Below are 25,235 nucleotides of genomic sequence, written 5' to 3'. Positions count from 1 at the left end.
TGACAGACAGGAAAGCGGAGGGAAATGGGTGCTTTGGAGGGAACTCCGACAGGCCCCGCCGCCGCCACCTCGGCTTCCTGCTCAGGCCAAGCGAGAGGCCTTTCCTCCGCGTTATGTAATAGGGAGGCGCCGCCATTGGCCCGGTCCGGGCGCAGCAGCAGCAGCAGCCGCCGCTGCCGCCGGATGAGGCGTTGGCGGGAGCGGCCTGGCCTGGCTTGGCCTGACTCTCGGCTCTCGGCGGGGAGGGGCGGCGCGTGCGCACTTCGCCGCCGCCGCCGCCGGACGGCGAGAGAGACTCCGTCCCTCACACACACACGGGCTCCTCCATCCTCACGGGCAGGCGGCGGCAGCTGCTGCTGCTGGGCCGCGCGGAGCCTTCCGTAGCTGTCGACGGACGCCTGGCAGGCGGGACCCCCACAGCCCGGGTAAACGCGGGGGGCGAGGGCAGGGGCTTGGGCGCCGCCGCCAGGCCTCGGGGGCGAGGGAGAGAGAGGAGAGAGGCCGGCAGCCTGTTCGGGGCGGGTTAAGTCTCTTCCACACGAGCCGGGCGGCGGCCGGAGGGGTTTATTTTTCAGTCCCGTCCCCCCCCCACCCCCTTTCGTGGGGAAGTTTCCCCGTCCCGGGTGGGGGCCGAGAAAGGTAGAAGAGGCCCCTCGTGTTTCTTGCGGGGCTGGACACATGGCCGCTTCTTTCACGGACGGGAAGTTTTTTCGGGGGGGGGGGGATTCGGGAACATGGTGGCTTCCTTATGGTTTTGCCCTGTGGTGGCATTTCCCGTTTGTTTGTTTCCCCCGCCTTTAAAAAACCCAAACACGTTTAGGGTGAGGGAAGGGTTTGGGGGGGGGTTACTGTTAGGCCCCCGCCGGAAGGTGCTGGGTATGATGGGATTGGGTTGCTTTATTATATTTCTATGCCACTTTTCGTTCAATTGAATCCCAAAGCGGCTTATAAATAATAGTAGCATAATGGAACACTACACATATAAATCATGTAGAATAATGGCTATGGGGGTTGACTGTCTGCGTTTGCCTGTTAGAAAGTTGCACTTTCTTACATAGTGCTGTGAGGTTTTTGAAATGGGCTTTTCCACCTTAAAAAAAACCCTGACCAGTTTTGCAGCGTTTCCTCTCTTTAGATGATCCCTGGCTTCCCCTAGTTATCCATGTAACAGGTTTACTGGCAGCACCAAATTCACCTTGAAAGGGTGAAGTTGGTAAATGATATGATGTTCGTCTTCATTGAAGTCATGATGATCTCTCTTGGAAATAAGTTTTTAGCCAGCTGTATCAAGGATAGCTGGACAGAGTGGGAAACCAGGCATGAAGGTGGTGAGCTCCCTCTTCCTTCCTCCAGTTAGGGTTCTTCTTGCACTTGACTGTGCAAAACAAGAGGATTTGTATTGCGTTGCCCACACTTGGCCTCATACGCTTTCATGCCAAACACCATTCTTGGCACACTTTACTCTTTGTTGTTTCATTTCTTTCCTTGCCATCACGTGTTGGGACTGAGTCTGCTGTTCGCATCAACATTTGAAACAGCTTAAAATCAGGTTGGAATGCTGTCTCTGTGTGTGTTCCTCGGTACAGTAAGGATTAAAAATTATATATCATAAGAGTTTGATTGAAGCTGAATGGTAAATTAATCTGTGATGTGCTAGGTGTGTAAAAGGCAGCTGCTGGTGTCAGACCTGAGATATGAAACCTCATTACCATTTGTTACTTGGTCACATGCACTGCTTGTTTTCCGACTTGGACATTTCCTTCTAGAAAACAAGTTCTTATGCAAGTGATATGCTTGACAGCTTAATCAGAATCTTATTACTCTATTTTTGTTTCTTTACCTTTTTGTACATTCAGCTGCAAAGGCCTGTTCATTTTCTACCCTTGTTTGTCTGATAAAGTTAAGAAGTGAAAACTAGTCTGCAGTCTCATGAGTTTGGGAAAACTGCATGTTATATGCCCCGCACCCCAAATATAGGAATATTGATGAAGAAGGTATTTAATACTGATATTCCTGACATACAGTTAGAAGGTTACAACAGCAAGACTAGATGCACATGTTTTGTTCTGGGAATCGGAATCTGGTTGAAAACAAGGAAGATCTGATAACATATGTTGGCTGTGTGCAGTTCCAGAGGAGAAATTGCTGCCTGCTGTTATGACAGTGAAATTCTTTTAGGACTTAGCAGATTGGATATGGTTGAAGTCTCATGGGTGTGCCTTTAGAATGAACATCCTGGCCAGCCTCCTTTTTAAATTCTCAGCTGTCCCAACCAAGATACCCATAAGTATACCCACCAAGGCATGACAAAACAGTTGCATGAGTTTTATTTGAGGAGGAAACCATCTTGGGAAATCGGCAACAAGTATGCAAACCAGTTGATCCCTACTTTATTAATCTTGCCAGGGTAATAACTTATTATTATGCATGCACCGTAAGTAAAATTACGTATGGTGTGGAGAAAGTGAATAGAAACTGTTCTTCTCTCATATTATTAATTACATTGCATTTATATCCTTCAAGGAACTCAAGGTGGTATAGATGGTTCTCTCTATTTTATCTTGTTGTTTGCCCTGTGAAGTAGCAATATAATACACACACATACACAACTATCCTTCACTAGCAGCAGTTCAGTGTTAAAAATAATAATAACCAGCCACAGCAACAGTGCGGACAAGGCTTGATGCAGAAGGAGTTTGTTCTTGTTTTTTGGAATTAGAAGATCTAGAGATCTCACCAAAAATACTTTTGATCATGTAGATAGCAGATGGGGAAGGAACCCATTTACATTACAGTGGTACATCAGAAGTCGAACAGAATCCATTCCGGAAGTCCGTTCAACTTCGAAACATTTGACCTCCAAAGCTTCGCTTATGATTTCGGCTTCTGAAAGAATGTTTGGAAACCGGAACACTCACTTCCAGTTTTTGATTGTTCAGGAGCCGAGGTACGACTGTATTAAAACATAGGAAATATGTGAATATGCAAGGCAGAAGTTTCAGAACCATATTTGCAGTCTTAAAAAATAATCCCCAATGCTAATAAAATGAGACAACTTTGCTGTTCAATTATAGTAAAACTAAGCTTTTATCTGGTCACACTGGTTTTATGGATTCAGTGTATGTGGGTTCAGCATATATGAAGTCATTCTCACTTCCCTGTCACTGTTTCACTGGGCTGCTTTGGGAGGAAGGGAGGGATATAAATTGAATAAATAATAAAGTTACCCATCTGTAGTGTGAGAATATGTGACCTTTTCTATAGAGCTGTTCTGTGGTCAGAACACACACATTGTACAGCAGAGGTAGCTAACATGTGGCCCTCCAATTGCTGGATGACATCTCCTATCATCTCTGATGGTTGGCCATGCTGGGGGTGGTTCATAGGAGTTGGAGTCCAACAACAGCTTGGAGGATCACTGCCTAATACTTCGGTTGAAGGTATGACCCACATGAATATAGGTGTCTCTGCCTTTTCCTCGTGAATCACTTTGCTCGCATGTGGATGGAATGCTCTGAGGAAAATGATACAGGAAGATAAACTGTGTTTGAGGAACTCGGAGACTTGGAAGGAGTATGTCTCCCTTTTTCTGCTGACCTAGTCACTGAAATTTGCAGGAGAGTTCTGTCCTGTTCTGAATTCAAGCCATCTTCAGTGTGGAGCAGTGGTGTTCATACTTTTTTCAAAGAGGGCCAGATTTGATGAAGTGAAGGCCGTGAGGGCCAACCAAAGTTTTTTACCTTTTTTTAGGATTGAAGCTGTTGAGGTTTTTTTAGGATTTTACCCCAGAAAAATAAACTGACACAGGGGCCGGGTTAAGTTGACCGCCAGGCCGGATTATACCCCCAAAACGGACTTTGGACATGCCTGGTGTGGAGTTTTTGTCAGTAACTCAATACATGCTTATTCACCTGGGCTTTCGGGTTATTTTGAAACAGGCCATTGTTACTTGCTACTTCTCCTGTTATCAAAAGTTAATAATGGCTTTATTGTACCATTTTCCTGTTTACATGAACATCCCTTTATTCGGAGCAGCCTTCTAAAAAATCAGTCCATTTAGCTTGGTATTGTCAGCACTGTTTGGCAGCAGCGGCTCTCCAGAGTTTGTGGAGACATCACAAGTTGAGTTTGGGATTTTCTGCATGCAAAACAGGTACATATTTTTTCTGCATACAAAACAGGTACATATCTTGAGGTACATATTTTGATAATGGCCAGTTTAGACAGTCATACCTTGGGATAAATACACTTCAGGATAAGTAATTTTGGGTTGTGCTCCGCAGTGACCCGGAAGTAACAGAGTGCGTTACTTCCGGGTTTCACCGCATGCGCAGATGGTCAAAATGATGTCATGCACGGAAGCAACGAAACGCGACCCGCAGACACGCTGTTGCGTCTTACGTTCTGTTCAGGATGCGAATGGGGCTCCAGAACAGATCCCGTTCGCATCCCGAGGTACCACTGTATTTGGAATAAATAATAAACCTAGGAGCAAGCCCAAAAAAGTATAGGCTGTTATTCCATTGCATATCTAATTCTATATCAGGAATAGGGAATCTGTAGCTCTCCAGATCTTGTTGAACTACAACTCTCATCGCCCTTGAACACTGGCATTGAATGGGGCTGTTGGGAGTGCAACAATATCAGGAGGAATGCAGGTTCTATGCCGCTGACTTTAAGAAAAATATCATGGCTGTGAACAGCATAGAATAAAATTATAGTCATAAAACAAATACAAAACATCACAAATCAAATAAAATTAATATATCAACTTTACTGAATCACTACTTGGGGGAAGCCAGAGTGAACAGGTGAGCTGTAAGCAGGCGCCAAAATGGCAGTACTCTAGGGAGCTGCCTGATAATTACTGGAAGCACAAGCCAAAGGGCAAGTGCCACCACACTAAAGCCAGAAATAGCCTATCCTGGAGGATGCCATGGTCAGTGGTACAGAAACCTACAGAAAGATTGAAAATAGGCAAGGTCTCACTCTCCTTGTCTCTCTCAATTAAAGTAATTATCAGGGTAACAGGCCAATTCGTCCCAAAACCATGCCTGAATTCAGACTGCAGTGGTTCTAGATAACTGATCTCTTCCAAGAATGTCTCCTGTTGTTCTGCCACTACCCATGTCATCTTCATTTACAACTGGTTGGTAACTATCACAAACCATGGAGACCAGTGTGGACTTCTTTAGGAGTGGCCATACCAGCTTCTTTTAATGCCAGAATTACATACTACTTGATTGTAAGAAAACCTCTAAGCGGTTTACAGGAAAATTTCTTACGTGGCTAATCAATAATAAAATATTTTCAATGACTAAAAGGATACCCGATTTTAAAAGCATTTTTAGTACAGCTGTTTTTGAAAAGTACAATGACAAACACAATCTTAAGAATATCCCTCATGTGTGTGTGTACATACACAGAGGATTTTCTCTCATTTATGTCTGTGCCATACGATCACAAAGTGTGTATTTTGCTTCAGAACTATTTGTACTTGACTGCAAACTATTAACTAATCAGCTAAAACTCATATGAGAAGTTGACTTTTTTAAAAAATTGGATGCTATGTATACTAAGCAGTCACGTGAGCTTCAGTAGGATGCATATCTTTTAAAAATTATGCAGTTATATGCAGCTTTCCATTTTGGGGGGTTTGTTTTGTATTAGTATCACAACTTGATGATGCTTGCAGGGGAATAGTTAAAATTATCAAGCTGCTATGGCACATACATATATATATATATATATATATATGCAGGTTTTGGTGTCTTCGGGTGTCTTCCCGTGTAAGAGTCGGGGTGTCTGTGCGACGTTTCGACGAGGTCTCACTCGTCATCTTCAGGCTGGTGCTTTCGGCTTCTTGTTACTGGAACAGAGCAGAGTCTGGTGTTTGAGTTCCTATAAATACTGTTGAGGGGTGTGGTGTATAGCCTCCAACGTTCTGGGCAGAGAGGAAGTGACAAATAACTTCTCTGGGCAGAGAGGAAGCTGACAAATAACTTCATAGAGGCTAGAGTTCTCCCAAGTATATATATATACACCTTCAAGAGTACACTGGGATAACCTAGATGTCTTGGAGAAGTGTAGGCAGGCTCTGGTTGTCTGTCACTCTTCAGTCTTCTTGGTCTCTTGCAACAAAATACTGTAAATGCTCTGAAACAGCATATTGTGACAGACTCTAGCTTCATGTTACACACTTGCACAGTGATACAAGGAGCAATCAGAAGTAAACCAGAACTGGGTGGAAATTATTCTGAATTCATATGTTACCTGGGGAATGAGCACTGGCTATAGTGTGGGAAAGAATTATTAGGTCACTTTTGATGGCAAACTTAGACATTAATGTAAATCTTGCTCAATCATAAAGCTCCCTCGATAATATAGGACCATAATGATACGCTCAACATAACCTACCCCATAGAGTTGTTTGATGAATAAGAAGGGATAACATAATACCTGCTATCTATAAGTACTTGAAGAAAGGGTGGGGTACAAATCAAGAATATCTCTTGGTGTAAAATATAAAAAGGAAAGTTTCCCTGCTTTGTAAGCAAAGCGTCCTTGGTAAATGTATTCCCTTCTCTGTTTGCCTTGTGAGATGAATGTGGGTGCAGAGACATGTATTTGGAAGCGAGAATTGGAGTATTTTTGTAAACATTCCAGACCATTTTAACCCATTGTTTCCAGTAGCATCTGGGGTGTAAGACATTTTTCTTAATAAGCACCCCCCCTTTTGTGTATGTGGCTTTTTGTGGCTGGTCAGTTCTTGTCCCTTTATTTTCAACTACAGTAGTGAGTTCTGAAATACTATTATCCTAGCATAGCTGACAAATAACTTCATAGAGGCTAGAGTTCTCCCAAGTCTAGTTGGAGTAATAAAGGTGTTGAATTCCTTGTGTTCTGTGACTGATTTATATCCGTGTGAATGGAACAATGTGTACTTAATCTAAGAGTACCTTGAAACAGTATAGGGCTGTAATTGGGCTGTCACCAAATCATTGGCTGTCAGGAGCTGGGAAGCGCACAGCAGTAATTATGTCAGGACACAGGATAGTTTTGTAATTTGACCCAGGACTACCAGTTTCAGTAGCAGCCATGTGTTTCTTCTCAAATATAGCACCACCTTCAATTGCTCTAACTAAATGGAGGGGTTTGAGCCTGAATTCTTTCCTCCAAATTCCTCCTCCTTGTAACAGAATAAATATTCTCTTAGTTGTAATCTGTGGAACCACTCTTGTCTCATTTATGGGAATAAATGATGGGGCACCTATGCTAGTTGTGAGGAAAGTACCTGGGCAAGTAATTACAAAAATAATTTGTTTGGGGAGGATAGTTGGTCCATATCTGAAAGCAGCTTGTGCTTTTTCTAGATGGAGGCTGGCTCTTAAGAAGTGCTTAAATTCTATGGCTGCAATCCTAAACACAGTAGTGAGCAAATTCTTTTAACTTGAAGCCATTTATTTCTGAGCAAATATGCCTTAGATTGCTCATATGGTTCAGTCTGCTATAATGCCTTTTGCACTTATTTTTAGATATGGCTCGTGGACAACAGAAGATACAGTCACAGCAGAAGAATGCCAAAAAGCAAGCTGGGGCAAAGAAGAAACAAGGCCATGATCAGAAGGCTGCAGCTAAAGCTGCTCTAATATACACCTGCACCGTCTGTAGGGTAAGAGGCTTTGAAAATGAAGCATTGTGGGAATCTTTCCAGGCCCCAAGTTTGGCTCGTATGCAATGAAGCTATGGAAGAGACAAATAACATCTATGTGTGTTGTGTGCTACATATGCACTCTAGGTGGGGAATTGATACTTTGACTCTGGATTCCCTATGCTCTTTTTCCTTCAACTAATTCCCTAGAATTCTCTTCTCCACAGGCAGTACAGAAGAACCTACATACAGTTTTAAAACACCCCTTTGCATTGTCACTGGCTATTATATCAACTTGTGCCTCTTTGTATGAGTTCAGTCTCCTACTACTGATTTCAGTTGTTGGGTATCCTGTGCTAGCAAGCCAAAAAGGTTACATGCCAAACACTTAAATCATGTATCATATGAAGGTGTATGTTATCATTAGTGCCTATCATTTCTGCAACACTTGGGGAATTGCATGCACCTTGCTTTGAAGAGTTGGAGGGTGTGACAGCATGCACATGCAGTGTAGTAAATCAGTAGGTTAAGGTGAAGGAGAAGGAAATGGGAACATCCTCACTTTGTGGGTTCCTGGGCAAGAGATTTCTCATTTTTATTTATTTATATGCTACCCAACTAACAGTGTGTCCTCTGGGCAGTTTAACAACAGGCTTCCCTTCAGTGTAAGAGACTCAAGGCAGCATACAGTTCAAAGCAGATATAATAACACAATTGATAAACAATAGCAATAAAGTATACTGCAGAACAGGGTATGATAAAAATGGGCAGGATGGACAGACAGATGTGTGCAACGAGGAGTAAAAAATGGAACAGGTACTGCTTGGATACACAACTGAATAACAGTGCAGGACTTGGTGAAGCAGGGATTTTGGTCAAATACTGGGGGGAGACTGCTTGTTACATAGGGACCTGCCTATGTTTCTATACATTGCCAGCATTTGGTGAGTGTCTTGCTTGTAAGTTTAGCCTTATATTTAACCACTAGTCTAGTAACCTTTGGTGACCAGGAATTGCATGCTGATTTGGGAGTCGGCTGGCAGGGGTGGTATGAATTCTCCCTCATCTGCACCTACTGTAAAACCCAGGTGAGCTGTTAGAAAAGGTGAGCCCCCTCCCGTATGCCCATCACCAAAAGTCGGTTCTTGATACCTCTTCCCTTTAATACCCAACCGGCTATTTTTAAAATGATGGCTCCCCATTTGTAGAATGCTCTCCCCAGGGAGGCTCTCCTGGCACATTTATTACATATTTTTAGGCACAAAGGGAAAACATTTCTCTTCAACCAGGCTCTTTGCTGTTGAACAGTCTATGGCCTTTGAAATGTGTTGAGGGAGGATTATTTTTTATTATTATATTATGCATGTTGTGTTTTTTTATTGTAAACTGTCCTGTGATCTTCAGATGACGGGCAGCATATAAATGTAATAAATAATAATTTTGTACTTCCCAACAGGCAAAAAACTAAAGCTAAAACTGAATTCACTGGTTTCAGGAAGGAATACCCATGAAATACTAGCCAAATAGCAGGCAGGGAGGGGACACAATTTTATGTGCAATTTGTGAAAAGGATAAGAATTGAGTAGGAATGAGTAGGTAGAACAAAGCAGGGAAGTTAGGAGGTGGCAAAGAACGAGGAACAGTCCCTCCAAAATCTGGCTGCTCTTGAGCCAAAAACCCTAATGCAGTCCTTTAGGATTCAGGGAGAAGAAGCTGTATTTGTTTGGGATTTTGCCTTGCATAAAGCGCCATTCTCTCCTTAATCAGACACAGATGCCAGATCCCAAGACCTTCAAACAGCACTTTGAGAGCAAGCATCCGAAGACTCCGCTCCCTCCAGAACTGGCAGATGTTCAGGCGTAAAAGCTCACAGGTGAATGCTTAGCATTTAAGTTTTGAATTAAATAAATTTAGTATATATCATAAGTAAAACTGCATCAAATGGATTTCATTTACAATATAGGTTTTATGAAAATTGGGAGCTAGCTTGAAGCATAAACGATTATTTTGGTTTTGTTGCTTGTCATATTTAGAACTTTATTTTGATATAGCCAGGGCATTACATAGCAACTTGGAGAGTTGCCAAAATTGGCAACAAGTCTGTGAGAAGATAAATGTGTGTAATCTTCTAATTTTGTTGTCTTTATCTGCTGCAAGGGTTCAGGGAGGTTCAGTTCATTTAATTATGAAATGACATTACATTGACTCATTAGATGCTAGTAACTCGATGAGACAGTAAGACTGTATTTAACAATATTACTCTTGTGTTTCAGGTGAATTCATGGAACCTATTGACTCTTCTACTGTCAGACATTGCATAACAAACCTGCAGCTGCTTTTCTAACAAACTGTTGATCAGCAAAAATGAAGGGGCTATAGAAACATTCATATTTTTATGCTGTTCCTCTTGGGCGTCATGTAAAGATGAATCTATGTAACTGTACAGTTGTGCCCTACTTGGAAATCTGAAAATTGGTTCATTCTTAAATTTTTTACAGTTGTAATTATATTGATGTTCATATTGTGTAAAATAACTCATTTAATAAAATAGTACTTTGATTTTACAATATCGCAGGTAAAATACTTGTAGAAATTCTGTTTTCAATACCTATTTTATTTGCCTTACGAAATCCTAACAAGTGGACTTCTCCCACAGCCAAAAACTAAATGGTGTCATTTGCTCTTTAACATTTATTACTGTTGAGTCCACATTAACTAGAAAAATCTTTCTCCATTTGGTATGCAACTTGCTTTGAGCCTGGTTATTTTCTAAAACACTTAAATGTCTTTGACCGAAGTAGTGTTTTCTTTCAACTCTGTTTAGTTTGGAGTGCCTGCTCTACTGACCCTTATGAAATTTCATTCTTGTATATAAATGAGCTTTTACCTTAAATTTATGCACTGGAGACAAGTGCAGTACCAGTGAATCCTCATGCTAGGTGGCAGGCTGGTGGAAGTATAGTAGAACTGAACTTTTGTTTTGGTGTGATCTGAATGATCATATTTGCTATAGCAAGTTAAAATAATTTATCTCTGTTGTGAAGTTCCACTGTGGAAACTCTTAAATGCACCTATGAGAAGTCAGCCACACTGGCTACATTAGTGTGTAAAAAATGACTACTGTAACGGTTTCCTTGTTTGAAAGCAAATGTTAAATAAATCTGTTTCAAAGAACAGGATGGCACACAAAATGGAGATAATAACTAACAAAATGGAAATAATAACTAGCTGAGCTTTGATTAGTTGGAACCAATGAATGGAAGCAGGATAGGTGTTACTTTTTTCCTATCTTGCAACATTGGTTTATGTCTGGACTACCCAAATTTTATTTTGAACTCGATTCTAATGTCAGATGCAGAGTGCCCATATTTTGGAGCTCTGTCTTACTTGCTTTTTACTGGAAAGAACTGCAAATCCATTTTATGTTGGTAGCAGATGACTGACATGGGCATTATTGCTTTCCCATTGATTGGATATTTGGAAGGAAATATTGACCAACTTCTCTTTGCTTTGTGCCTGGGTCATTTAATCTTTTAAACAGTTAATTCTTTACTTAAGCATGCCCATGCAGGTTGCACATTTGATACGGAAAGGTAAATAGCAGTTTGTGCATTTGTTAACCCGTCTGATCTATGCCATTTAAGTTCATCTGCCTTTACTATAGTCATTCTGGAATGAATCTTCACAGTTTTGTAGCTGTCATTGCATTGTACCCCTGACATTAGAATGTAGCCTTTTGGTTCGTTTTGTTTCCTCACTTGATAATTACAGCCTGTTCATCATATGATAGCTAGGTCCCAGTAGGCAAGAAATCTGCCTTCCAAACTGCTGTGGTATGCTTAAATGTTGAAACTGAGTGCTTTTTAAACTGAAAGACACTTGTTCACTAATTTTTACTTTTAGTAGACTGGTTTTTTTTTGGGGGGGGGGGTTAAAAAAAACACCACCTTTAAATAAGTTCATTCCTAAAGCTGATACTTGTCATGTATTATTTCAGACCTCAGAGCAGTAAATAAAAGAGGGTTTTCTTCTAAATTATTTGGGAACAATTAAGCATAAGTTTCCTACTAGCTGTAGGACAACTGACCCATTTATATGCAGAATTTGCATTTTTTTTTTAAAAAAATGGTTGTCATCAGTAGCATTGTGTTTATGCACTGAGCAAGTTAGATCTTGATTTTGTACACTATACTAATGCTGTTACCAGCAGATAATTTGTTTTCTAATAAGTTAAAAGCCACCACAGAATCTTGGAAGGTCAACACACATGGGAGCTAACATGCGGGGTGGGGGGAGAGAAAACTGAGGTGGTAGGAACCTTGAATTCTCTGTGCTGAGTTAAAGAGATGGGGATAAATGTGGAAAAAAATATTATTTCCAAATCTTGTGGATGGTACCCTGTTAATCCTGGATAAAGACACAATTGTGCAGTGTAATGTGTCTGATTAAAATCTTTTAAAAAGCAAAAGTGTAAAATGTGATATTTCCTGCCTACTTAAAGCAAGTGTCATTTTATTAAAGCTTTGATGCTAGCTGGGCAGCTTTAGCAATTTGTTTAGTACAGGGAATGGAAATGACAGCAAGCATTTCACTCAACTCTCTTAAGTACGAATAACTTGGGTTTGGAAGCACCAAGATAAGGTAAAGTAACATCGCAGCAAAAGTCCTGGTGAATTGCCAAAAGTGCTTGGCTGTAATGAACAGATGTTTGTCTATTGGTTAAGTCATACTTGAAATAAACACGATACAGGGTTGTATCCAGCACTGCCATTATGCTTATGCAGTAGACTACTGCACGCACTATGGAACTTCCCTCTCCTCTGCCATACAATCCCCTGCACACCCCCAAAATCTGTTCTAGAAGTTTTGGGGACCCTATGGTACAGATTTGCGGGGTACGTAGAGAGGAGAAGAGCAGATTCCATTGCACAAGGTCACTCTATGCATGTAGCACTTGAGGCAAACCCATAATCTTGGGGGAAATGTGCTATTGTCGTCACTCAGTCGCATCATACAAAATTGCTCATAGTCATACCAAAGTTTCCAGCACTATATGCATGTAGATTTGCTGAAACAGCATTCTCTTGTGAAAGAGTGTGAATACCTAGTCTCTGGAATGCTGCCTAACCTTGAACTCTGGGCATTAGCAAGAGCCCTTGTGAAACTTACATGTATAGTGTCAAATATTACACTGTCAGGCAGGTTTTGTCTCTTAACAGGCCAGCTGAGCTTTATAGGTCATATCAAGTACTGGGTTCTTTCTTCACTCCAGCTACGTGCTATCTAGGTTCTTTTTTGCCTTGCTAGGAGAACAGTACAGCTGCAGCACTCGGATGAAATTGCATGTCTCGCTGCAGAGATCTTCAGGGGATGACTACACAGCATGCTTGGAAGATACAGACTTCATGCACTCATTCATTGGGTGGCTCAAGTTACTCCGGTAGCGATTTGCACATCAGCCAGGTTATGATTTCCTTAATGCACGACAGTTTATAACATTTGCAAAGGTAAAATCTAGCATCTATATTCTTCAAAAGGGCTGAAAGCTGCCAGGTGTTGGAATATATTTTGGAGGACTGTTGCAAAGTTGATAGAGCTCATTGTTTTCTGTTGCTCTGGAGGGGAGAATTTGAACCAACGACTTCAAATTACGAGGAGTCGAGTCTGGATTAAATCAGTGGATGAGGACTGGCGGCCTTGAGGGCTGTATGTTGCACAGGCACACTATCACAATAAATATTAGGAAGAGCCTCCTGATGGTACAGACGGTTAAAACGGTGGAACAGACTGCTTTGGGAGATGGTGGGCTCTCCTCCATTACAAGTCCTTAAGCGAAGAGGCTGGGTTTAACTAGAGGAAGCAGTGATGGCCACCAACCTAGATGGCTTTAAAAGAGGATTCAATAAATTAATAGAGGATTATCAAGGGCTACTAGCCATGATGGCTCTGCTGCACCTCTGCTACTGGTGGGAGTAATGCTCTAGAATGCCAGTTGCTGGAAGCCACAAGATGGGCAGGGGGTTCTTGTGTTCACATTCTGCTTGCAGGATTCCCACAGGCACCTGATTGGCCTCTAAGAGCAGAATGTTGACATCCTTATTGGGGATGCCACCTCTTGGAACTGCTATAGGAGTGGAGTGTATGTGGTTGGAAGGATCAGGTGTTCCCCAAATGGTCTCTGGACTTCTTGTGGTCCATGAGTTTTATTCAGATAGTCTGCAGCATGTCATTATTAAATATTCATAAAGATTTTTTTAAAAACTGTTTTTGCTGTTTTTTATTTCTTATATTGTTTTTGTATTGCAATGCAACTTGAATTCTATGAAATAAAATAAAACATAAAAGACAGTAAGGAAAAAAGCATATTTTCAGACAGCATATTGCACTGCACATTATAGTTGCTACAACAGGCAGGAAAATCAGGAGGGGAAAGTGGGAATCACTGGACTGGGCAGACTTTGAGGTTCCTTGGAATTCTATGTAAAACCATCACTGTTTAAACTGTGGTTTAAACCCTGTAGCATCAGTTTGAGAGTCCATCTAGTCCAGGATTATATTTAAAGATGATGTCTTCAGCAAGCACATAAACAGCTTATGAAGGCAACTCTCCCTGCCCAAGAGCACGTGGTATTCAGAGATAGACTGGTTCTGACCTTGAAGATCTTCCTTTAGCTCGATAAACATGTTTTTCTAAGACTGCTTCACAGGGTTTGTATTTGTAACTTACTGTATGATTGGAGTATGTATGCATAATACACAGGAAATTATGGCAAACATAATTGGGGGTCACAGTAATTTCATAAAGCAGCTGACCATCATGGCGCAATAAGGGATAGCACTCAGATTAGTGTTCTGTTCTCGAGGAGTGAATTGTGTGTCCAGTAATGTATGCCACGAATAAACAGAACTGCTGTTCCAAGTGTCATCTGACCACTCTGCAATATGTAACCAGTTTTTTGTGATTATGATAATTGCACACCCAAGACTTAAGATTTTGCTGATGTAAGCATAGCTACAGTTTGAAGATTTCTGTGTTGCTGTATTCTGTGCATCCTAACTAAATTGGATTGTATTTGGTTGTTTTCTTAATGTTCTGTATTGAAGTTATAAAAATTAATCTGCTTGCTTTCAGAGCACGTTAATGGTACAATGTAAGGAAATTTCCCATTAGATAGCCTGAAATAGTCATTTCTAGAAGGGGTCAGCATATAATACTGTCACTGTCCCCTGTTGGGTGCAAACATTTCCCCCATGCCTCACCCAGAGTTCCTTTTGTATTGTTTAATATAAATGCATGTAGAGTCTGGCAATGTTAACACTGCTACATGAGACCCTTCCCTCATTCAGTCAGCTGCTTCCTCTCCTGCAGGTGTGTTGCCAGGTACCGAGCACCAATATCATTCTAGCACTGCATTCAGCAGAGATCAGGTCCTCTCACCATGGAGCTGAATGCAAGCCCCGCTTGCCAGGGAACAACCAAGAGTGTCTTTTAAGGTTCCTGGTTGTTCCTCTGCAGCTGCATCTTTGCCTGTGCCACACCTGATGCCAGATTGGCATATGAGGTCAGGTGCGGGTGGCTTGGGGAAAACAGCCCTAGCGGTCCCAATTAGGACCCCTAGTGGAGGTTCTCCACTGCTGCTGCTGTGTGTAAATTTTATGAAATAAATACAAATAAACTGGCATTCAGAGGCATATAGTGCCTCTGACCTTTTTGTTGTTTAGTCGTTTAGTCGTGTACGACTCTTGGTGACCTCATGGACCAGAGCACGCCAGGCACGCCTGTCTTCCACTGCCTCCCACAGCTTGGTCAAACTCATGCTGGTAGCTTCAAGAACACTGTCCAACCATCTCATCTTCTGTCTTCCCCTTCTCCTTGTGCCCTCCATCTTTCCCAACATAAGGGTCTTTTCCAGGGAATCTTCTCTTCTCATGAGGTGGCCAAAATATTGGAGCCTCAGCTTCACGATCTTTCCTTCCAGTGAGCACTCAGGGCTGATTTCCTTAAAAATGGAGAGGTTTGATCTTCTTGCAGTCCATGGGACTCTCAAGAGTCTCCTCCAGCACCACAATTCAAAAGCATCAATTCTTCAGCGATCAGCCTTCTTTATGGTCCTGCTCTCACTTCCATGCATCACTACTGGGAAAACCATAGCTTTAACTATACGGACCTTTATTGGCAAGGTGATGTCTCTGATTTTTAAGATGCTGTCTAGGTTTGTCATTGCCTCTGACCTTAGAGGTACCCTATTCAGCCATCATGAGGACTAGCAGCCGTGCCCTTCATTCATTTATCTAATCCCCTTTCCAAGGTGTTTAAGCTTTTGCAAGGGGATGCCATCGCTTCCTTATGCACTTGTGTGAAGAAGTGCTATCTTTTGTCTGTTCTAAACAGTTTCATGGGATGACTCCAGATTCTGGTATTATGAAAGGAGGAAAGTCTTATTTTCTCCACATCATGCATAATTCTGTATCCCTCTAACTTGTCCCACCTTGCCTACAAAGCCCCAAATATAACCTTTCCTCTTACTTAAGATGCTCCAGTCCTGTGATCATTTTGCTTGTCTGTTCCTGCATCCTTTCTCTTTTCTTTTTGTACAGCTCTGCGATATCTCTCAAGGTAGAGCTATAAATCTTCCTCCTTATTGCCATAAAGCTCCCGGTCGCCTTCCTACCTACTGTTGATTCTTTTGTTAATCTTGAAGTGCTAAATCAGTATACAAAGTATTTTTAACACAGAAAGTGACCTTAAGATTTCGGAATTAGAATTGCTTTTCTTTAACCATCCTGGTTGCGATGGAGGTACATATTTGAATTAAAGGAAAGGGAATAGCCTCAGCCAGACTGTACCCTTTTCAGTGAGATGGAATGAAACACCCTGCAGTGAACAGGTAGGGAACCAAAGTTTAATGAAACAAACTGTAGTCATGAAAGTACATTCCGATCCGTAGTTCAAGAGCCAATGCGGATTCCTAATAGCATCTTCTTACATCACTTTCCCACTTTATCCTTGCCAGGAAGTGGGATCATAAATCTGTCTAATGCCATTGTTCTGCTAACACCTCACATGCTTGGAAGAATTCATATGATCTGTCCAAAAAATATATATATATATTTCTTCTAGTTTTAAAATAAATCTTACTGCATGCTCTAAATATCATGTTGAATGTTGAATAAAAAGGATGCAAAAACAAAAACAAAAAAACCTCCTGTGCCAAATATTCCAGAATATTTAATGACAATGAAAGTTGTACCTGTTGACAGAGGATTCAAAACTCTGGTTTTAACTTTGATTTATATCAAATCTGGATTAAACTTCAACTTGCCTGGGAATGGGAATTCTCCCCTATGCTTTGTCAAGGGTGGTAATAGTCGTTTACTGTTTTCTGAAGGATGACTGCTTGGGCGTGTGGCTTGGACAGGTAGAAACCCGTGTCTTAATCCTTTTGCCTCTCAGGCTCTGCCTTCCTATGCCAGCATTGCAGCAGGTGGCCCTAGATTCCTTCATTAATGGGAGATCTGACTTTGAGTCATTCTGAGATCTCGGGCCTCTCGCCCAATAAACACATTGCTCATCACCACCTTTTCACCAGCAGTCTTGCCGCTGTGCAGTCTAAGGCAAAGTGAGCCTTGGGCTCCGGCCATCAGATGGGTGATTAAAGAGAGACCAGCCCCCTCCAGAACTACCTCCCGGATGCTTTTGAGTGCTCACTAGCAGGTCTGAAAAGCCAAGAGTCCTTTCCTAAAACCAGGAGGTATTGCACCCCTGAACGTGGAAATTCCCTTTAAGCCCCCTTCAGACGTCCTGACTGAGTTAGAGGCCAACTATCTGAAGCAAGAAGCGTCCTGTATTTCTGGGAGTTCCTGTGCAGTAGCTGGAGCGTCAGGATTCCCAAATGCATGGGAAGCTTCCATGAATACAGAAGGCTCCTCGCTCCACCCAGACGGCCTCTTGAGTCATGGAGGGAAGGGGATTGGCTCCACTGGCATGTTTGCACCACGCCAGCCTCACCTCACTGCCTCATACTGTATGCAGCAGCAACTTGGCCAGCAGGAGGTTAGGAAGGGCACAGCCCCACTGGGCCATCTGCTATTGTCAAATTGCTAATAAATGAATTGCCACATGGCATAAAAAGGTAAAGGTAAAGGGACCCCTGACCATTAGGTCCAGTCGTGACCGACTCTGGGGTTGCGGCGCTCATCTCTTTATTGGCCGAGGGAGCCGGCGTACAGCTTCCGGGTCATGTGGCCAGCAGGACTAAGCCGCTTCTGGCAAACCAGAGCAGCGCACAGAAACGCCGTTTACCTTCCTGCCGGAGCGGTACCTATTTATCTACCTATTTAACTGCTAGGTTGGCAGGAGCTGGGACCAAGCAACAGGAGCTCACACCGTCGTGGGGATTTGAACCGCCAACCTTCTGATCGGCAAGTCCTAGGCTCTGTGGTTTAACCCACAGTGCCACCTGCGTCCCTGCCACATGGCATACCTGGGTGTAAATATACAAGACGAGAAGGTACAGGAAACGTCACAGGGCTTGCTTATGTATGCAGCTTAAGCTAGGCCTAGACCAGGGTCTTCCAAACTTGGGTCTCCAACTGTTTTGGGATTACAATTCCCATCATCCCTGGCCATTGGTTCTGCTAGCTAGGGATGATGGGAGTTGTAGTCCAAAAACAGGTGGAGACACAAGTTTGGAAAACACTGTTCTAGACCGACCTTTCGCAACTTGGTGCCCTCAAGATATTTTGGACGTCAGCTCCTGTTAGCTGCAGCCCAGCACAGGCCATAAGCTGGTCTAGACAAACAGCACATGGTGAAATATTACCAGACTGAAGCTCTTGAAGCAACAGCAATAAAACTCTTTAGAAGGTTAGGGCAAAGTGTTGTTGTCTTTTGGCCTCCCTGACATGCCGGTTTTCCAGATCAATGAATGTTGTTGTGCATAACCCGCCCACCCCATTCCCTTGAAGTCTGAAGTAGTACGGTTCAACCACAGTTTGATCTCTTTGCCCAGAAAGAGTCCTGAACTGACGTTTGGGCACAAGGTTCTGCCCCGACCAGAAGTGTGGATAGGGAGAATGGTTCAAAACAGTGCCAAAGAGAAGTCGTCTTGCTTAGGAAGAAGTCCAGCAGCCATAGGAGCCAATTCCTAGGGACCAAGATCCCTTTGGCCCTCTCAGTAAAATATTTGAGGAGGCCAGGCCCCTCCATATTTGATGGGCATTGCCATTCAGTGGTGTAAATGTGACTGATTATGAGTGGCAGGGCTTACCTCCCCCGCCCTCCAATATTTTATTCAAGTTGGCACCTCTGCCAGGAGCCTGGGTCAAAGGTTTCCTGAGCCCAGTTCCAAGGCCCAAACTCCACCATGATGGCTACATGCTACCTTCAGAAGCTGGGGCGACATGTCTCGGGAACAGAGTCTTATCCTGCCTTCAGGCTTCCTTGAGACGTCTGGCTACTGGCCACTGAAAATAAAGGGATGTTGAACTAACAAGATCCAGCAAGGCTCTTCTTTCAAGCTGCATGTAACAATTCATTCCTCTACTCTAACTAAAATAAAACATTGGCTGCCAGCATCTGTACTTATACCTATCCTTATTTCTATCCTGTTGCTTACAGCTGATTGGAACCCTCAGTGCTACTCAGTGGCATCCTGAGATGCAGTTTTCAAAATATTTCCTTCCAGATGTATTATGTTCCTTTCAATTGCTTGCTGTTGGTATGTTATTTTCATTCCTTAACTTCAAATTACAGTCTTCAGGGAGGCAAAATATTGTGCTAATGGAATACAGGGGGGATATCTGAAAACAAATGGAAAAGGTATCATATTTCAGCTCTCATTTATGCATCCACCAAACCTCGTCTATGCGCTGCAACCCATACCTGTGATCTAGGTCTTTAAGGACTTATTCCATTGTGTTAGACTTGAATTGTGGTGATGTTTAGTGGAATGGCTCTGATCTGTGAGAATAAGCAGGAACGTGAGAAATTGTTTTATACCAACTCAGGCCATTGGTCCATCTACCTTGTTGTCTAGACCAGGGTCTCCCAAACTTGGGTCTCCAGCTGTTTTTGGACTACAACTCCTGTCATCCCTAGCTAGCAGGACCAGTGGTCAGGGATGATAGGAACTATAGTCCAAAAACAGCTGGAGACCAAAGTTTGGGGAACCCTGGTGTAGAGTGACCAAATGCATCTCTTCAGAGTTTCAGACAGAAGTCTTTCCTGCCCAACCGGTTGATACCAAGTATGGTGTCTTACCCTGTGGTTCATTCCAACTTCACCACTATCTTGGAGCTGTCTGGTAGACCTAAATCCCAGACTTGCCTGTTAAACCAAAAGGTTTATGTTTTGACACGGCGATACCTCCAACTCTCTAATCAGGCAAACTTGAAGTTGGAAATAGGAAACGCAGTGGGAAAAAAGTAAGGAAGGAATATCCTCATTATTAAGAAAGCACACTCTATTTTGAAGGGCAAGAATTCATGTGCAACATACCTTATGCCTATTATATGCCTACTTTATTAAACCAAAGAAGCGTTGCAACTTATTTTCCTAACCAGGCTCTTGTGCATCTTTAATGGGGTTGACAACATGTACTGCTTGCTGCTGCTTCTCTGCCTATAACAAATTGCTCATTAGGTGACATTAACACAGAGTCATGTTGATTCCCATAATGTACACATTGTGATTTCTACACATTATGTGATTGGTGAAAGCGCAAGCCAGCTGAATCCCCCCAGCTGGAATGGGGCGTTCAGGTTAATTAGCAAGCCTAGCCTTTAAAGGCTGCAATGGAAAACAGCAGATAACACATATGGAATTGAAATAAATAAATAAAATTTAAAAATTGTCCAGTAGCACCTTAGAGACCAACTAAGTTTGTTCTGGGGATAAGCTATACCCAGAACAAACTTAGTTGGTCTCTAAGGTGCTACTGGACATTTTTTAAATTTTATTTATTTATTTTGACTGAGTCAGACCTACACGGCTACCAACCTGAATCTAGAACATATGGAATTGTTGTTTTTATTTTGATTATGTGGTTTTATACAGTGGTACCTCAGGTTACATACGCTTCAGGTTACATGCACTTCAGGTTACAGACTCCGCTTACCCAGAAATCGTACCTCGGGTTAAGAACTTTACTTCAGGATGAGAACAGAAATCGTGCTTTGGCAGCGCGGCGGCAGCAGGAGGCCCCATTAGCCAAAGTGGTGCTTCAGGTTAAGAACAGTTTCAGGTTAAGAACGGACCTCTGGAATGAATTAAATACTTAAGCCGAGGTACCACTGTATTTTGATTTTATTCTGTGAACCGCCCTGAGACCTCCAGGTATAGGGTAGTGTGTGTGTGTGTGTGTGTGTGTGTGTGTGTGTGTATAATTAATAAATAATTGCCCACGAAATCTCATTACTTCTCTCTCTCTTTTTCCCTGAAGGTTCTTTGGTACTTTCAAAAGTTGTCCACCAGAAATCCAACCACCGTGCACCTAAGATATATTTCCCCCTTCCCGGTGCCTCTCAAACAATTTTTACTCATCACCTGTGATTTCTGCGCCTCTTATTTTGCACCTAAGTTCTGACCTCTTGGCCTGCCTGAACTGAAAACTCTTCAAGGGTGAGGCCTGATCTGTGAGAATCTCCCACACCAACAGCAAGCTTCTGTACTTCCAGAGGAATAAGGTTGGCTAGAACCATTGCCCAGCGACAGCAGAATAAGCAAGTCCATTGACTAGAATTGACCAGTGAAATCTATTTTGACTAAAAACTATGGGGGATAATACATACGTACTAGACCAGGGCTGGAAAACAGGATCCAGACAGTGGGGCGGTTCCTAACCCACCCACCCCAGCCATTTGACAGAACAATATGAATGACAGATTTTGCAACAGAACGAGCATTCGGAAAACTTCAAGGCCTGTATTATTTTTAATTGTTATTGTTGCAAGTCCACCCTGCTACACCTGCAGAAACTTGCCCCAGCTAATGAAGTTAGTGCAAGCGAATGATTCATTCAGGACTTTCCATCTTACAGCTGGCTTCCCCTGTGCGAAGGCTTCGTTAAACCACACCCTTTTATGAGGCTGCAAAAGTCGCTTGGCAGGTTTCCTTCCCCTTCGCCACCATTGATGGTGCGCAACAGCATAAGCCTGCACTGAGACTTTTTTTAAACAACAACAACAGCCAACAGGATGCTGCCAGGCGATGCAACAGCTGGCGGCTTCCTGGACCTGGTATGACACACACACACACACACACACGTTGCCATAACAGCGTTGCACAGCGAGCCTGTGAACACACGCCCTGTTTGATTGTTTAATTAAGGCTTCAAAAGAAACAGCTCAAAATAGTTGTGTTGCATTGTGAGAATTATTTTATCTTTGAATTGATAGTGCTAATGAGCTTACCTTTCCCATACTGTTACGGCTCCGAAGAGGCATAAGGTCATTGAGTTTGGTTCTGACTTGGCTGCGCAAAGATGAAGAGCAACAAACTTCCAGTCTCTGGTTGCCAGGGACTGTTCTTTTTACTAACCGGCAAGAGAGCCTGTGAAAAGTTACCATAGACCAATAATCATTTGGAAAGGCTATTAATAGAGCAGCTTTCTGATTATGGCGTGGTATGATTTGAAGGGGGGAAGAGAGGTACTTCTAAGGCTGTGTTCCTGAACACGCTCTTCATTTGCTTCAGTAAGGGGCATTGCTCCAAAGGAAGCTGCCATATCCCGAATCAGATCACTGGTCCATTTATAAAAAATTATATTCCGCTCCCCTTCCTCCCAATGGAGCTCAGGGCAGCAAAAAACAAGGAATAAAAATTGCAAATCATCATCATCATCATCATCATCATCATCATCATCATCATCTAATACGTACAGATGCAGGCCGGGAAAGAGCCCAGCTTACAAGACTTGCTGAAAGAGAAAGGTCTTCAGCAGGGGCTGAAAAGACAACCAAGATGGAGTCTAATATCTGATGGGTGAGAATTCAAAGGGCAAGTGCCCTCCAATACGAAGTGGCCCCAAACCAGGACACCATCTTCTACGGCTGCACTCCCACACCCTCCAAGTGTCCCTGTTTTCCAGGGACGTCCCTGATTTAGAGAAACCGTCCCAGTTTCTGATTTGATCCCGGAATGTCCCACTTTTCCTTAGACTGTCCCTATTTTCATTGGAGAAATGTTGGAGGGTATGGAGTTATCCGATCCCCAAGCCGTCTGAAGGCAATCCTGTGTATAGGAAAGATTTTTTTTTAGTGTTTAATGTTTTATTATGTTTTTTTTATATGTTGGAAACTGTCCAGAATGGCTGGGGCAACCCAGTAAGACGTGTAGGGTTTAAATAGTAAAATTATTATTATGGAATGGGACGTCCCTATTTTCATCAGAGGAATGTTGGAGGGTATGCATGTGTAACTCACATGACCCACACAAGATCACGCTGCCACCCCTAACTTTTTTGGGCAAAAAAATGCATGTTTTGAGGTGCTGCACAAGATCAATGCTCCGAAAAGGTAATTTTTTTTGGGGGGGTGAGACTGCAGCCCGAAATCGCAACAGCCATTTTGGCCTCCGTCTTCTTGCAAAAAAAAAAAAAAGGATGTTCTTTTTTTTCTGGGACAGGCGATGGGTATGCAACACTAGAGGCCTGATTCCTTCATTGTGCGGAACAGACCTCCTGATGAGATGGCATCTGCTGGAGAACCTCCCCTGCAGAGCAGAGTGGCTGACTGGGTCTATAAGGAGTGAGGCAAGCTTTCAGGTATACAGACCCCCAAGCTGTAGAAGGCTTTACAGACCAAGACCAGCACCTTGAATGTAGACTGATAGCTAACTGGCAGCTAGTGCTCAGCAATCTAGTCTACTGTGTTTGCTGACTGGTGGCAGCTCTCCAGGATTTCAGATGGGCATACTGAAGACCAGAGGAAGACAGAGGAAGTGAAGGTCTTCTCTTGGGGCGGGCAGGTTCAGCTTGATGGCCTTCTGGTCTTTCGTCTAACCGCAGAGCATGAAATCCACTCTTGACTCTGAATATATTTCACACAGGGCGGTCAAACTTTTTGAAGCAAGACGCAGTGATAACAGCAAGAACCTTTATTGAACTAACAGAACTGGACAACAGGCACAAAGCAATTGCTTACATTTCTGAAGGCCTGGGCCACTCCCAACATGATTGGCTGTCTAAACTTCCAAGCTGCAAATTATGACTCAGAGTTTAAGGGCCAATGGCAGAGGCCCAAATCCTGAAATGTTCTGTGATTGGATGTCATGTATCGAACACAGGGGCTCAGAATCCTTAGCCCAGACTCAAGCTTAGGCAAACACAGACCACTGAATACATAACACCTTTCATATACCAAGTGGGCCGCAAGAGTACTTTGACATGGAATCTGTGGGCCGCACACTGCCTTGTCACACTGGGGTGAGGGTGGTGAGTGAAGCCAAAATTTGACACCCTCCCCAAAGCCCTCACGCTACCTTCCAAAGGGTTACATGTTAGACCACCCTGTTCTAACCATATAAAGTTGAGGCTGCTATTTTTTATTGGAATGGGGTGGGTTGTAAGCAAGAGGCACTGAAGCAAAAATTGCAGAGCCATGAAGTGTCTATTGCAGAGGCGTGTTGAGGCACATTAGCACCTCTGTGAATTGCCAGTGGCACACCCGCCATTAGCTGGATCACCAGTAAAAGCTGCGGGCAGGTATTCCAGAGGAAAGCCTTTTCCTTTGAAGCTATTGAGGAGCACTTCTGCAGGAAGTCAGGCTTTGACTCATAAACCCCTGCGCGAGTTCCCTTGCTTGCTTGAGCTTGCACGGTTTAGGTGTCATTTAGGGTGAAGAAGAACAGAAGGAAAGATGGGTGCAGCACCCACTCAGCCAGCCACCTTCCAGATTACCGGACCTGCCGAAGCAATTAGATTAAGGCAGTCAGAGTGGCATGCAGAGTGTTAGCCTCATGAAAACCCACTTCATGGCACTGAAATCAAAGGAGCCCAAATTCCAGAGAGACTGAGCACTGGGAGACCCCCGTAAAACCATTGGTTGCTGAATGCACTCAGCCTCCCTGAATCCAAAACTACTTTTTAATCTCTAAAGCCTAAAGTGGATTTAGGGATTTAATCTTAGGCCTGGAGAGGTTTTTTTAAAAGAGTTTGGTCCAAGATCAGATTCTTAACCAGAAAGCTGGGAGGTGGGCCATAGGTTGCTGGCAGACCTTCAACCGTATAGAGCAAGAATGGAGTTTGGTACCAGGTGCAAAAATTGTTCAGTTTCTGTTAATTGATTCTCATGAAAACTTACAGATTCTGGCTTCACACAATTAACTCAAGGCAGTGTCAATTTACTCTTGGCAGAAAGCCAAGGTCTGCTTGACCTAGAAACTATTTACACTGATTGGTTAACAACCAGCACTCAACTCTGTTATCTAGGAATGCTAGCACAGTTTGGGGTTAGGTGTGTTGAAGGAGTAGGAGTGCTGTGTATGGTTAAGAGAGAGAGAGAAAGAAAGGATTTATTTGCTTTGTTTTGTATGCAGAAACTTTGCTGGTTTTTTCCCCTTTTAATAAATCCTGTAAATAGTTAT

At 42.9% G+C, this 25,235-nt stretch overlaps 1 protein-coding gene and 1 long non-coding RNA gene across 2 annotated transcripts; one reads left to right on the top strand and one right to left on the bottom strand.

The window, feature by feature from the left end:
• Window positions 1–266: 266 nt before the first annotated feature.
• Window positions 267–12,119, top strand: ZNF706 (zinc finger protein 706). The gene is made up of 4 exons (XM_082236023.1): window positions 267–425; window positions 7,536–7,672; window positions 9,419–9,524; window positions 9,925–12,119. Exons 2-3 carry the CDS (start codon window positions 7,538–7,540, stop codon window positions 9,512–9,514), a joined length of 231 nt encoding a protein of 76 aa, XP_082092149.1. The 5' UTR covers window positions 267–425; window positions 7,536–7,537; the 3' UTR covers window positions 9,515–9,524; window positions 9,925–12,119.
• On the bottom strand, window positions 590–22,993 carry LOC309539697. Its single transcript, XR_014222962.1, has 2 exons — window positions 22,064–22,993; window positions 590–2,953 (listed from the first exon to the last, which is right to left on the bottom strand). It is a non-coding gene; the product is annotated as an uncharacterized lncRNA (long non-coding RNA).
• Window positions 22,994–25,235: the final 2,242 nt, after the last annotated feature.

This window comes from Podarcis vaucheri (genome assembly GCF_965113315.1).
Source record: "Podarcis vaucheri genome assembly, chromosome: 8".
Lineage (NCBI taxonomy): Eukaryota > Metazoa > Chordata > Lepidosauria > Squamata > Lacertidae > Podarcis > Podarcis vaucheri.
Note: the sequence above shows the minus strand (reverse complement) of the source record. Positions and strands in the feature narration are given on the sequence as shown.